The 16,493-nt window shown below is 39.8% G+C and overlaps 1 protein-coding gene across 1 annotated transcript in view; it reads left to right on the top strand.

Annotated features, from left to right (window-relative positions):
- Window positions 1–16,493, top strand: part of LOC124775611 (collagen alpha-2(I) chain-like) — a 125,470-nt gene that overhangs the window by 83,737 nt on the left and 25,240 nt on the right. Inside the window, exon 3 of the mRNA XM_047250441.1 lies at window positions 4,234–4,413. Within this exon, the coding sequence (XP_047106397.1) occupies window positions 4,234–4,413 (180 nt within the window). The remainder of the gene's footprint in view (window positions 1–4,233; window positions 4,414–16,493) is intronic.

The following is a 16,493-nucleotide window of genomic DNA, read 5'->3' as shown; positions in this document are numbered from 1 at the left end:
TAAAAAACAACACAAGAGAAGATTATACGTATAGACTGGACATTACAATATCCAACTAATCATTCGATTTTATTTCACTGGTTTACCTGTGTTCATTTAATTTTCTGTTCTTGTTTCAAGTGGAAAAATGAAACACGTAATTCTCTTTACACACATTTTATTATTGTTTTGCAATCACCAAACGAGCCTGCAATATTTCTTATTTCTTAATATTAGCATCGTTAGACGGGCTGCATCAAACGCTGAAATAGAGGTCGTCTTTGCTCCGCGTGAAGTAAAGCAGAGTGAAGCCATCAATATGGAGCATTCCCCTCTGATTGCGTGTGCGTTTATAAGACAGAGCGTTTGTGTTCGTAGGTGTCCACGGGTTAAAATATATTGGACGTGCTCTGTTCTGCGCGCCGTGCAGCGCATTGTTACCATATTGCTACATCGTGTCTATATAGAAGAAGCAGGAGATAGCTTTTGAGTGTAGAGTATGTGCAACACTGATAAAACGGTGTCACGTAAACCGGTACTCTCACGCGACGTTCGTTAATACTCTAAGGCGGATTACGTGAAATATGAACTTAACAAACGAAGAAACCAAACTGAATGAATTTTGAGTTTTCCACAACAAACTGCTGCTTATTTCAGTTTATGACTTGATAGCTCTTCTCGCAAATCAGTAGCATGACAGCTCGAAAGGCTCTGTTCCATTCTTATAGAAATTAAGGGAGGAAAAAACTAATATTTACAAATCCATATAGCTGAATGTTGTCTATTAGAGATTTCGCACACTATAAGCGTCATTATCAACTAGAAAAAAATTCATAGCCTTTTTTATAAAAAATGTGAAACATTGTGGATTCTCTGCATACGTTAAATGTAGAAGCTGTGCAAGGAGACTTGCATGTGCTTTTGTAGTTTTACACTCAAGGGTCACTTTCAGGTGATGTGAATTGGTACCTCCCGGATAAACTTGTAGTAGTTACCTACAGCCAGTCAGGACATGCAATCTGAACTCGATCTGGAGAGAAGACGGGTCCAAATATTAGTCAAGACATTAATGGATGCGGATTCTGCGCACGCTATCGGCTGGTTTTTCTCCTATCTTACGTAAATTGAACTGTACTCCATCTTGACTGATCTCTGTGGAATAGAGAAAATAATGAAAATGAATGACCATAAGCTAACCTTCAATAGCAATGATGTGTCGATATTTTGCATACCTTCCTGCAGTATGAAACTGAGATTTGAACTGCAGATTTCATGAATTAGCTAGTTATTTTAGTACAGAACAAGGCAACTGCAAGAGACGATTTAGAACTATTAATACTGCTGTTTGTCACCAGCTCCTTAACGCGAAAATTGTATGTAATATATGTTTTCAAATTAGGAATCTGTGACGCAGCGCTGCGTGGGATTCCTATGCTTGTAAATAAGATGTGCAGTGGATCGTGTGATAGTTGCATAGTGAACAATGCCGGATGTACTATCAATCAAGACGGCAAGACTATCAACTTTGACGTCTACGGCCGAAATGGTTGCTTGGGAAAGCTCAAGAATTCAGTTATTGTTATTTGTTTTCGGCACTATTATTAAGGTCGGAGTGCAACACTATTACTATGATTATAGGACTGTTCTTTTAGATATAATCACAGTCTTTCAGTCATGACAGGTTTTGACCGTAAACTGCTGAATTTTAGTACTCAAAAATCTTAAGCAATATTTGGTGGATGGTATGTCAGTGACATTTGTTGCCACAATATGACAAACAATGCCTACGTCTATGACCGATGTGTGACCGTTACAGGTGACGATTAAATGCGTGTTACTATGACTGTGACTGAAAAATATACAAATCCCTTTACACAATTTGAAAGCTCCTGCACAGAAGACTACATTGAATTCATAAATAAGTTAGTGGTCACATATATTACCCCAAACCCTTGTATATCCGTAATATTTTTACTGTGTCTGGGACGTTGAATCAATAGTAGCGACAGGCATTTTATAAATTTCTAGCTGAAGATTAGTTTTTTGGTATATGTTAAAGGGACTGACACGTTATGTATGTTAATTACCAATTATCCACTGAGTAGAGAGCAGTTGAAATCTACGATACTACCAACGAAACAGCGGACACAATCCTACTTCGTACGGCGCTGCTGTCGTGGACTGTGCGGCTGATTTCTTTTAGTACTCATGTGAATAACTTCGCAATTTCCTTTATTCAGGGTCAATTGCCACTTTTGGCACCATACTGATATCTTATCTAAATCATTTTGTAAGTCGTTTTGATCATCTGATGACTTTACAAGACGGTAAATGACAGCATCATCTGCAAACAATCTAAGACGGCTACTCAGATTGTCTCCTACGTCGTTAATATAGATCAGGAACAATAGAGTGCCTATAACACTTCCTTGGCGGACGACGGATATTACTTCTGTTTTACTCGATGACTTTCCGTCATGTGTTAACTTGTAAACTGTTTATAGTGTATGTTTCACTTACACACATGGCTATACTCCATACAAATATTTTCAGAAAAGACACATGGCTATACTCCATACAAATATTTTCAGAAAAGACTTCCTAAGTCTTAAATCTATATTCGATGCTAAAAAATTTCTCTTGTTCAGAAACTCTTTTGTTGTCATTGCCAGTTTGCATTTTTTATTCTCTCTACTTCAGCCATCATCAGTTATTTTGCAAGCGAAACAGCGAAACACCTACTTTAAGTGCCTCGTTTCCTAATGTAATTCCCTCTGAACCACTCAATTTAACTCAAATACATTCGATTACGCTTGTTTTGCTGTTGTTGACGTTCATCATACTTCCTCCTTTACATGCACTGTTCATTCCGTTCAACTGCTCTTCCAAGTCCTTTGCTTTCGTTGACAGAATGTCATAGGCTAACCTCAAAGTTTCTATTTGTTCTTCTTGGTCTCTAATACCTACTCCAAATTCTCTTAGGTTTCCTTTACTACTTGCTCAGTGATACCGATAGCTAAGTTTCACCACCGCGTCTAGTTACACTTGGTCCAAGATGTAGTGTTCCTGTAAAACCACGTGATGATGAGTCTGCAGTGGCTTGAAACCAATGGTACAATTAACCTTATTGAAAAATCTGAAATAGCGACTGGTTGCACATTTGTACCCAAATAAATCGCCAATTTAAATCACAGTTCCAGTTTGTCATCAATGATGAATGTAGTGAAAAAGAGCATACAAGTTTGATTCCAGGGGGGAGGGAAGCATTAACGGCCTTCATCTTGCGGTTCCCCCCTCCATCTACCATTTAAATCAACATCTACATCTATATCTGCGTACATACTCCGCAATCCAGCGTACGGTGCGTGGCGGAGGGCATTCTAGTCGTTTCCTTTCCTATTCCACTCCCATATAGAACGAGGGAAAAACGACTGTCTGCATGCCCCCGTTTTTCTTGTCATCAGTCTACTGACTGGTTTGATGCGGCCCGCCACGAATTCCTTTCCTGTGCTAACCTCACTTGCAACCTACGTCCTTTTCCACATATTCCTTTCCTCTCCGATTCTGCGTAGAACCTCCTCATTCCTTACCTTATCAGTCCACCTAATTTTCAACATTCGTCTATAGCACCACATCTCAAATGCTTCGATTCTCTTCTGTTCCGGTTTTCCCACAGTCCATGTTTCACTACCATACAATGCTGTAATCCAGACGTACATCCTCAGAAATTTCTTCCTCAAATTAAGGCCGGTATTTGATATTAGTAGACTTCTCCCGTAAGAGTCCTCAATTACTGGTATCTTATCGTCGTGATTCTTACGCGAAACATGTGTTGTCTGCAGTCAGCTTCAAATTCTGGTTCTCTAAATATTCTCAATACTAAAGTCGCCTTCCCTCGAAGGCTTTCCATTTGAGTTCCCGCAGCGTCTCCGTAACTCTAGAGTGTTGTTCTAACCTACCGGCGGCAAATCTAGCGGCCCGCCTCTGCTTCGCTTCGATATCTTCAATTCGACCTGGTTCGGATCCCAAACACTCGAGCAGTACTCAGCAACAGGTCGCACTAGATTCTACATGCGGCCTCGTTTACGGATGAACTTCACTGTCCTAAAATTCTCCCAAAACACCGATGTCGACCACTCGCCTTCCCTACCGCACCCACATCCATCCGCCAAGTATCTGGGTAGATACTTGCGAGACTGGTAGTTGCTGCATTTCCCGGAATCAGACCGTAGATGGTATTTTTTGCGCCAGTAGGGAAACGGGAAAGTTTCGAGGCCACGGTCGCTGTCCCGCGAGGGCAGCACCGGCCCCGCCGCCGATTTCCGGCGGGCGCGGTCGGCCCGCAGCAGCCAGCAGCCAGCAGCCAGTATCGGCGCGGCGACCGGCCGCCATGTTGGGCGCCATCTGTCGGCGGCGGGCCGAGAGCCTTCCTGTGTAGCTGATGGCGGCGCTGATATTATTACGTTCATTACGCCGAGAGCCGCCCTCCACCCCTGCCGCCGACCGCCCCCGCGCCGCAGCCCTCTGTTTAATTAAAAAAAAGAAAAAGCCAGCAGCGGGGGCGGCTGCAGGTGGGCGCAGTCCTTACCCCCAAACTGTCACAGGCAAGCGTATTGCGGTGGTGTGGCTGTTCTGTTACAACTCTATAAATAACACACTAATAGGAAAATGAGAGATGAATACCTCCAAAGATATGACGTATGAGCACCGCGGGGACAGTGACAGACGTGGGCGAAACCAGTGAATGAAAGTGACGTATTGTGAACGTAGGACGAGCGTTGTACTGAGCATGGAAACATTGCGACCGTTGCAACTATGGCTTTCTGACGTTGTAGGCTGCTGTTTCGAGGTTCTTGAGTTAAAGGTAAGGAGGACGACCATTAATTACGTTGGCGGTTTTTCTTTTAAAAAGTTTGGACCCCACTCTCTCCATGGTTAGTCTTGGTGAGATGTGGTGGGACGCCCCCGCAACCCATCTACCCGTTCGTCCCTCCCTAATCTAATCCCTGACGTGAGGTTTACCCCGTAAACGGTAAACAATACGTAAAAATAATTTTTTATTTGTTTTAATCACTGATTAAAACACTTCAGGAAAACGATATTTTGTTTACAAATTGTATTAATCTGCATCTACGTGATTACTCAGCTATTCACAATAAAGTGCCTGGCAGAGGGTTCAGTGAACCACCTTCAAGCTGTCTCTCTACTGTTCCACTCTCGAACGGCACGCGGGAAAAACAAGCAGTTAAATTTTTCTGTCCCAGCTCTGACTTCTCTTATTTTATCGTGATGATCATTTCTCCCTATGTAGGTGGGTGCTAACAGAATGTTCTCGCAATCGGAGGAGAAAACTGGTGATTAAAATTTCATGAGAATATCCAGTCGCAACGAAAAACGCCTTTGTTTTAATGATTGCCACTCCAATTCACGTATCATGTCTGTGACACTATATCCCCTATTTCGCGATAATACAAAACGAGCTGCCCTTCTTTGCACCTTTTCGATGTCATCGTTAGTCCCACCTGATGCGGATCCCACACCGCACAGCAATTACTCTAGAATAGGGCGTACAAGCGTGGTGTAAGCAGTCTCTTCAGTAGACCTGTTGCACCTTCTAAGTGTTCTGCCAATGAATCGCAGTCTTTGGTTTGCTCTACCCACAATATTATCTATATGATTGTTCCAATTTAGGTTATTTGTAATTGTAATCCCTAGGTATTTAGTTGAATTTACAGCCATCAGATTTGTGTGACTTATCGTGTAATCCATAATGTACATTATCATGTAATATGCACAAATGTACACAGTATTTAGCTACAATTGGTTTTGTACTTATTCACAGAACGTAAATATTGGATGTAATTGCAAAGAATGTGAATATGACAGATATCATCCTTGACTTCATCACGAACTTTGGCCTGAGATTTTTACAAATACAGATAACATATTTAAGCGAATCTTGATAGATGCATATGTGTTTTGTATTGGTAATGTAGGTGGCATGTAATATGTGAAATGTGAAGTCGTTTCTGATGACAGTCAGTACGATATTTTGATCTTATTATGAAGGTGTATTTGATCCTCGTTTGTGCCTTATCGCCACATATTTAAAATGCCTCCAGATTCATCATTGATCCTACTGAAGAACACGGTTTTAAAGACGTCGAAACCCATGTCAAGGGGTTTTTAATAAACCTTATAGTATTACAACTTATTTGGTCGCTTAACATCTTTTCCTGCATGAAGTGTGCATTGCAGCTGCTGCGTCCAGACATGTTCAGGACTCTATAATCCGTATTAAATGTAAGTTGCCAACATAAGAACACACCTGCAGCTATCGAGATTCAGTTATTCACATAAATATGTTATCTGTACTTTTAAATATTTATTCTGTATAAACAATACATCTCAGCGTAATGTTGTTGATGTGGAAAAGTGTGATAGCTATCATATTCATATTCTTTGTAATTACATCCAATGTTTACCTTCTATGAATAAGCATAAAAACAAGTGCAGATAAATAATATGTTTATTTTTATTACCTGATTATGTACAAAATGGGAACTGATTTGCTGTGGTATCACGCTGCAGTGCACTGTTAAATACTCAAAACTAACAACATTTCCATTTCATGAAAGTTTCGTTATCAATAGGTAAATTTCCGTCATTGTCACCAATACCCACACCACAGAATCTGTCTACGCTTCACCCACGATACAATATTCCTGTAACACCCCCTTATGATGATCAGCCTGAAGAGTCTCGAAAACTAGTCAATGGTACAATAAATCATATCAAATAAGACTTTTATTCGTTACAGCATTTTCAAATAGTTCTCAAAACGATTGGTTGAAATTGTATTAAACTGCATATTAAGAACTGCCATATGCAGACAGCAAGATTGTGGCTTTGACGAGGACGGAACAACTTAGGTTAGTTTAGTTGTCAGGCTGTTCACGGGAAATTACATTGTCCCGAGTCGCGCTGGCTATTTTGGCGCTGTTTTGCAGTCAAGGCGAATGCAAGCCTTAAAAGAACATTATCGAAAGAGAATCGTCAACTTTTCTCTGTCGCTTCCTCGTACACCTCATATTGATATACAGAAAGGGACAGTTCAAACACGCAGCAAAGTATCAACATCGGCGGAGTTCACCTACACGACATGCATCCCCGAATCCAAGGATATCTTCTTCCCCTACCGTCCACGGTAATTACATCGTAGTTTACTATTTAAACTATGTTAAAGACCGATTTAGGCCTGCTGAAAATGCCTTCAATTTTACACGACAGAGTGACTGTAGTAGTGTCTAAGGAGTCAATGCTGCAGTATAGGGATGTTCGTCTATTCTACATCTATGGACCCAAATGCGTCAGTCGAAAGGAACCACTACCATTTTCTGCGCCTGAAGAGAGGAAAAAAGAAATAAAGTTTCAAGATTGAAGATATGTCCTCCACAATAGATGGTACCAACTCAGAATATAAGAGGTGCAACAGATTGCAACATCACGTCTCAGAGTTACGAATAAGGACAAGTTGCCGTAGTTGTACAACAATGTGTCAAACTGGATAGATGAAGAACATCTTGGATCAATCCTTGGCTGACAAAAGTCGTTTCTGCCGGCCAATTTGACAGTTATTTGAGAAAGTTTCGTACATCTGACTCTTGGGCAGCTGGTCCTATGTTAAACTTCACCCAAAATAAATGTAGCTTTCAAAACACGTTTTTCAACTTCACCGAATCTACCTTTAATATGCTGAACAAGATTAAATGTTAGAAGCATGATCGGATGTGAAGTTTTGTGAGAAAAAAATGAGGTGCAGGATGGCATTAAAGCTAAATAAGCGTATTGGATTATTTCCTATTTGAGCACTTCGAGAACTAATATGAAGTGATATTATTTGCTATTTGTTTCCGTTGATATTCAGTGGGATTTACTTCATCTACCTTTTTTTTTCGTTTTGAGATTTTCTGTTTTCAGTTTAAACCTAACGTTGTTGGTAAGTGGATGAAAATATTTTATGAGTATGTTTTAATTTTATTCCTTCAAGTAGTTGGTTACATTGAATTTAATGATGTAAGATTGTAATTACGGGTCATTAAACAAAAAAAATCAATATCCATTTTCGTATGCTGATAGTAATGTACTAACGAAATATTGTTCCCTTTTAAGTATAAAAAATAATCTACTTTTGAATATTTGACTTGACAACTATTAAACGTTTGGGATTCAGTAAATTTTGTATACTTCCTGCTAAATTTGTGAAAGTGGCAATTTTAGAATCTATTTTTTTTATATAGTGCAAACACAAGAATTGAAACGACTGTTACATAGTTGTAAAACAGGGAACTAAAGATTCGAAAAGTCTAAAGCGACGACGAAACTAAATGTAGGTATAAGGTTTAAACAGCGTAGATGGTATGATTTGAAAGACTGAACCACTCGCTCTTACAAGGCTGCAAATCTACCGGTGGCGAAGAAACTACAGATAATCATACTCCTCAAGAATCTGTGACTGATAGTGCCAGGTTCCATTAACAGTTGTCACCGAGAGGAAAGTCAAAAACTGAAACGATAAACTGATGGTGTTTTGGATAATGTAAGTTGTACAATGAAGTCTTTCACAACCGAATGTCATAGCTGATGATGAATCTTCCGGGCTATATGGCCGTTGTCAAAGAAACTTTCCGGTTTCTAAAATTTCGTCCGGAGAATATGTCCAGTGAAACCCTGGACGAAATGACAGGAACCGGAAAGTTTCTTCAACTACGGCCACACATCTCGGAAGATTCATCAGCAACTATAATATAAGATGGTTGTTACAGATGCAAGGAATAAGGTCGCTGGTTTTTGCGAATCTCTCGTGTACATTGCTTATCAGTCTAATTTTGAAAGCGAAAAAAGCGCATTGATTGAACGCTGAAAATCATACAGAGGCGACTCTGGAGTCCGTGTCTGCACTCACACATAAGTACACAAACCATGCGGCCGATATAGACGGTTCACTGAAAGCTATGTTATTTCTTTGTCTTCAGTAGGACCTAATCGACCGTAAACATTGCACTATCTATAATAAGAGCACTGTTATGCACATAAATTCTCTTCATGTAGACACATCAAAGTCTGCAAAAATGGGAGAGGAAAATTTTACATTTCATGCGCCACGCGTTTCTTCCGCTTTGTTATAGAACCTCCTCCCTCAGTCTCACTCTTCGTCAGGTCAAAAAATTTTGAATCGCTGTCACCTTCACTTCGGACTCACACTGACAGAGGTGCACAGATAATTCAGATTCCGTCTTGTACGACGAAAATACTTCAGTCGTTAGACAGAGAATTTTTCTGTCAGTAGAATGGTTTCACAGATCATTAACCCTGTGTTGCATATGTCCACTGCAGCTGTTAATGTCGCTTCTTTGGCATTTTTAAGCAGTCATTAGGGTGCAAATGCGTTAAAGTTGACAGCTGCACCACGGGGTTAACACAGACAAATATTATTCACATCACTGCAATTTTCAGTCTACCACCGTGACAGTATTCGTAATTTAAAATGACAGGTAAGCTATTTTTGCCACTCCTCCTTTTCAAAATCTAATTAAATATGCACAGCAGTCCTCAAAGTACGAAGGTATGCTGAAAAGTAATGCCTTCGAATTTTTTATGTGGTAACTCTTAAAGCTTTCTAAATAAAAAACGTTTCTAACACTCTACAGTTTTATTCTTTATGTCCGCATATTTATTTCTCAATATAGTCACCCACGCGACGAACACATGTCTCCCAAAGAGAGATGTTTGTTGATACCATCACTGTAGAACGTTCGACTTTGTTGACGGAGCCACAACTTCGCATCTGTTTCTGCCGCTGAATCAATATCAAAGTGAAATCCTCGAAGGTGCGCTTTAAGTTTTCGAAACAGGTGAAAATAGGATGGAGCCAAGTTGGGGCTGGATGGAGGTTGGTCGATGACAATGAACCCAGGACGTCAGATTATTGCGGATGTCTCAGCGCTCGTGTGTTTTATGACATTGTCATACTGAAAGAGAGGGTGCTCGATGTGTAGACGAACTCTTCGAACTCGCAACTCGATTGCAGCACGCTGTTCAACACGCAGCGATATAGTTGTGTTACACAACGCCATGTTACACGCTTGTATATAAGAAGAATAAAGATGTCGAATGTTAATAACTTTTGTTTTATGTGAAAAGCTGTAAGAGTTTCCATTGAAAAAAGTTCGGAGACATTACTTTTCAGCGCACCCTCGAATCGGAGTTACGGGCAGTTTTCTGTAAAAACATGTGTGCTATTCACAAGACTGTCAATTGTCGAAATTTTATCTTGATGGTACACAAAAAATTTGTGTTTGGAACGTTGTATCACGTATTTCACATTTCTACAATGTCTAGTTAAAAGAAATATATGTACTGTAGATATGTTGTAAATTTCATATTTATGAAATAAGCTATGGATAAAACATATTTGTCATTCTCTACGAATATTTAGTCACCTTTCGACAGTTTTCAGTAGACGAATCATCGTTCGCATCGAAAAACTAATAGAAGCAGTGGCAAGAAGTGGCGCGGCGCGTAGCAAGTGGATTTAGGACTGTGCACCAGATAGTTTTTAGCTGCAGTATCCATGTGAAAAATGTAATTTTTTTTTTGACTGACTGCAGTGCACGTCAGCAGCTACAGTTTTGCGCCGGGATTTTTTCAAAGTTGACTAACAGCAGGGAAATAATCAACAGTTTTGGGTATGATAAGGCCAAGCATTCCGTTGTCAGAGTCACAAACAACAAATCGTTTTTTCTAGTTTCTGTTTTTTCATTCGACATTCAATATACTGCACAGTACGAACTCACATTTTTACACTGTCACTAAATAAAATAACATTTTAATTTCTCGTCGGTGCTTGCAACAAGATATGTGTTTTATCATTAAAAATTTGACATCGACCCACATCTTACACATTACTTCAAGTGTTGAAACAAATCTCTATTCCTACGTTTCTTTTTCAGTTCTGCCGGAAAAATAAAATTATAAGCATAAAATCTTCCAGATAATGTTGCTTTTAAGCATTATTCACCTCGCAATTACAAATAATGTAAATATAATAATCTCAGAATTCTACCGAGCGAGGTGGCGCAGTGGTTAGCACACTGGACTCGCATTCGGGAGGACGACGGTTCAATCCCGTCTCCAGCCATCCTGATTTAGGTTTTCCGTGATTTCCCTAAATCGTTTCAGGCAAATGCCGGGATGGTTCCTTTGAAAGGGCACGGCCGATTTCCTTCCCAATCCTTCCCTAACCCGAGCTTGCGCTCCGTCTCTAATGACCTCGTTGTCGACGGGACGTTAAACACTAACCACCACCACCTCAGAATTGTCTCCACAGTTTACATTACTATGAGCACATCCATTTCAGATGACATTGCTATTAAATTGAGAGCAGATGCACTCAGACATCTTCTGTGGTTAATACCTAGGTAGTACGACCAGGAAGTTAGATTAAGTACTTTCTATGATGATCATATTTAGAACATTAGAAATATGTGTAGCTACTGAAAGGACAAGATTTAAATTTTTCTCCGCGAAACAATGCATACCTCTTGTCTGTAATAGCGTTAGAGTGCTCCTACTTTTCTTTTTAAAACCTTCAAATTATTTTTCGCGGAATCGAACATAGATAGTGCGCGAAAAGAGAGAACACGACTTGTATATAGGTACGACTCTTAAAGATGGAAGCTAGGTCAGAGTTCCACGTCTCGTCGACTTGGAGATCATTTGTGATATCGCGTCACTTCATCTCGAGCAGGCACGTGAAGTGTAGCTGTACACTACAATGTTCCCCTTACCACTCAAAGACTCATACGCGACCACAAAAATAAATATCATATTCCCAATGAACAAAGCTTTATCACCTACTTACTTTGTTACGAAAATAAATTAGGGCTGAAAAAGCACAGCCTGTATAATACACATATGCCCAAATATGAATCTCCGAGGAGAACACGGCAAGCGTCATAATCTGACTGCCCAGAAACTTCGCCCAGTGGAAGAAGGATCCAAATAAGCGAATACATGTCTCGGCTTACCCGCAGATACTCGATTGTTTCTGAAAAAACAACGGTCAAAATTTTCGAGGTATTTTTCAGGTAATTTACATGCCTTTTACCGTACGATGTCCTCAGATGGAATGTTGGCACAATGGTTAGGGTGGCGGCTTTGTAATTTTTGCCACGTGTTCGAAGCCCGACTGTTACTTTTATTTTTGTTTTTCTTTTATATACCCATGTCAGTGGAAGATTACTACACAAAACTTTCCCAGTGTATATTGATGTAACTTTGTCCTTATTCATCCACTAATTGCATGTCAGATGAATGAATTTAAAAAAATGAGAAAATTATTTGAAATTGTTTTCGGTGAAATTCTTGTGGTGTATCTTGATTCATGAACAACTGCAAGCGCCAGTTTTCGGAAAAGTGATCCGTTATGCATGGTTTGTCGCGAAATTACTGCCCATGCGCGAAATCTTCGTGTTAACGACGTTTCTTTCCCGAGTGAGATTTATATGAATAAATGTCGCTATGACAAACCTGACTTCCTGCGATGCTCCTCGTTCGGAATATCTGTGTTTGAATGTTTCTACGATAGTTATCATCCAAATGAATGCACCAAATCGTCCTGAAGAATAAAGGTATGAATAAAGTATAAGAATTAATATATGAATTGATATGAAAATGAAATATCAGAACGTGAATATTTAGAAAAGATTGTAGCCCGTTAACATTCCATACAGACTAAATAGTAAATGTGTGACACTTATTGTGAAATCCAGTTATAATTTTACAGTTCATATAATGCCCTTGTTTCCCCAAATCCGATAAGAAATTTTAGTGTAGTAACCTTCTATGGATATGCGTAGGTAAATGAAAACAATAAAATAAATAAAAGAAATCGGGTTTGGAGCACGGGGCGCAAAACTAAGAAGCTGCGGTGCTAACCAGTGAGCCACCACGTCGTCTGAAGCGATCACGAGGTAAAAGGCACATAAAGTACCTCGAAAATACCTCGAAAGGTGTGACCGTCGCCTTTTCAGAAGCGGTCGAGTATCTGCGCATAAGCCGAGACCTGTAGTTCGCTTGTTTTGACTCCTGTTGCACTGCGCAAAGCTCCTGGGAAATTTGGTGATGGCAATTGCTGTGTTCTCCTCGTGAGCAAAGAAACTGAAACAGACATCAATCGGAACAGTAAAATGTCATATACTGCTTTTCACAAATAACGCATGTGATGAATTGAAAAAGTTTCATCCTTATTCCATAAACAAAATATTTTTACAACAGAAAAAACAGTCTGGTTGCACAACATAGGTTTATTTAATACTTATTTTGTAAATAACCCCCCCCCCCGCTCCGTACACACACACATGCTATTAAAAATAAGAAAAGCCTCTCTCTCTCCCATACACACACACACACACACACACACACACACACACACGCACACACACGCACACTGATATAAACATCACTAATAGAAAAAAATGGTTCAAATGGCTCTGAGCATTACGCGACTTAACTTCTGAGGTCATCAGTCACCTAGAACTTAGAACTAATTAAACATAACTAACCTAAGGACATCACACACATCCATGCCCGAGGCAGGATTCGAACCTGCGACCGTAGCGATCGCTCGGTACCAGACTGTAGCGCCTAGAAGCGTACGCCCATTCCGGCCGGCCAATAATAGAAGTTGGTTCATATACTTCATTAGGTTGGCAACATGTAGGTAAACAAATTTAACCAAAGAGAAGGAATTACATAATGAAGTTACAGTATTTACGTTGTTAAAAGCACACCTGCCTCACGTTTTGCTACAAATGACGCTTCTTATTTGTCCTATGCTGTTTATAAGTACATCATAAGAAGTCAACGTAAAAAAATCAGGAATGTATTTTATGTCTGAACGATAATTTGAGAATGTGCTGAAATTTATTTGTGCATGGTACTTGGGCTGACTTAAATAAAAAGGAAGCCTCGCTATATTGAAAGTATTTAGGTAGTAAATATACACTGGCTTTTAACAGGCTTATAGATACCACTCTTAGAAGTTTTCTGCATTATTTTCATATGTTTAAATAACGGAATAAATCACTAAATGAGTTACGTAGATAGTGAACTGCAGTTAGTAAGGAAATGATTATGTAGATGCAACAAGCGGCTTGAATGAACGGTTGAAACACGAACTTGCCTCTAGTTTACGGTGAACCTATTTCCTAGGTTATTTTCTTATTGCAGAAAATACTGTGCTGTAAGGAATTGTTGCTTAACTTAAAACACCTAATTTTCAACGAGTAGTGAAAAATGAGCCTGTATGTAGGCTGAATTTATAAAAGCAAAGTTTAGGACTGTCGAGAGGGGGTGCGTGAAAATCTGAGCAAGTAACTTGATATACAAGTAAGTAGTCACAGTGTTTGTTTATAAACCAAGTTACTCTTCCAAACATTCGAAAATACTATTGATTTTGAAAAATAGGATCTTCTTACTAGAGAAGTTTTATTTTTCCAGACCGCAGTAAACACATATATTGATAACCAGTTTCAGCAGTTTACACTACCATCTTCAGATTATTCCCATACATCAACCATTGTGCCACTTATTGTAGCGCACTGTCATCTAACCGTACACATCACATTCATTGTGTGCCGGCTACAAAAGCTGCTCTGTCTGTTGGAGCTATCAAGTCATGCTGTGAAAAACATTTTGCTTATAGTAAGAACCAAAGCGAAGTGTTCTGTTGATGATGTATCTCGCATGGAACACTCAAAAAGCAGTATTTGCTTCGACTGACTGTAACTGCGCATACAAAGGAAACTGAAAATGTGTTTCGAAACATCGGAAAAAATACACCTGAGGAAGTGTGTCACCCTTTCCACTATGGTGCGAAATGCAGAGTTTCGGGATTGATAGTAATAAGAGAAAAACGGTTTAGCTTTGTTTTTGATACCATTATTGCTTTGTGATAAAAAGTAAGTGTACTGTCGAAAAGATAATACGTATTTCATTTTAACTGTTTTGTACTACAGTAAGCTGTGGTTTTTTACCTGTTTTCTGTTTTATGTAACCTGCTTGCCTTTGTTTCTTTATACTTCCACTTGCTTCACATCACTGAAGACACATTTCCGTGATAGAGTACACGGAACGCGACGAAAAAGAAAATTGATTTTGTCTGTGACGACCACAGGAAATGAATGTCGGTCTACCGCTGAGATGTCCCAAGGAAAGCAACAGTATGCAGGGAAGCACCATGTTGCTGAAGAACATACACCAGCGGCTACAGGTGGTGAGAGCGAAGGAAGGACTGTTATGTAACATTTCCCTCAATAACGAAGTCAAAGATTAAATACAAGTTGAGTCCGGCAGGGAGTCCTTCGTAGGCTTGTCATAGGAATCATGCCTCCATTCGCTGTAAATCCTTGCTGTAAATCATGGAAAAATTACACCTGGATGACTGCGATGGGATTAGATTCCCACTTTTCTCGAATTAGTCTGTAGAGCGAACAGTTTGTTGCTGAATTCACTTGGCTACGAGACACAGCCGTGAGGGCAAGTGTTATCGCCTTCTACAATGAAAAAGCCTGTTGCACTGGAAATACGCAGGCCTACACAAGCATAAATAATATATATGGACTTCTGCTATAGTACTTCCAAGAGAAATGTATGTAAGACTGTGCGGCAGCTTAAGGATGTAACACTCCCTTGAAGTACGCTGCCTAGACCGAAGGAATCACCAGTATCTCTGACCGATGGTAACGGCTTCAGTCTTCTAATAAAATTAAAAATATTCTGCTGGCACTTCGTGGAAAATAATACCCAACAGCTCCATTAGTAAATGGTTTATTTCAATCGACAGCTCATTTTGGCCTGAAAATGGACCGTTATTGAGTAACTAGAAAAATGAGACCTACAATTATATCGGTGCAGAGAAGACGATGTTGAACAAAATTTTCCAGATAATCGTACATCGGGACAGCTAGATTATCGAGCTACGCCCATAATGAGAGAGAGTGCTGAAAAGTAATGGCTCCGAAATTTTTATTTGAAATCTCTTTTCTACATCTTTATTCTTCACATCTGCATATTTATTCCTCAATATAGTCACACGGGCGACGAACGCATTTCTCCCAACGAGAGACGTTTGTTGATACCATCACTTTAGAATGTTTGACTTTGTCGACGGAGCCACAACTTCGCCTCTGTTCCTACCGCTTCATCACTATCAAAGTAAAGTCCTCGAAGGTGTGCTTTAAGTTTTGGAAACAGGTAAATATCGGATGGGGCCAAGTCGGGGATGTATGTAGGATGGTCTATGACAATGAACCGAAAGCGTCAGATTATTGCAGATATCGCAGGGCTCTTGTACGGTCTGGCGTTGCCGGGCTGAGGGATAAAGTGCTCAATGTGTGAAGGAAATCGAATTCGACACTCGATTACAGCACTCTGTTTCTCGCGCACCAACT

Source organism: Schistocerca piceifrons, chromosome 2 (genome assembly GCF_021461385.2).
Source record: "Schistocerca piceifrons isolate TAMUIC-IGC-003096 chromosome 2, iqSchPice1.1, whole genome shotgun sequence".
Taxonomy (NCBI): Eukaryota; Metazoa; Arthropoda; class Insecta; order Orthoptera; family Acrididae; genus Schistocerca; species Schistocerca piceifrons.
Note: the sequence above shows the minus strand (reverse complement) of the source record. Positions and strands in the feature narration are given on the sequence as shown.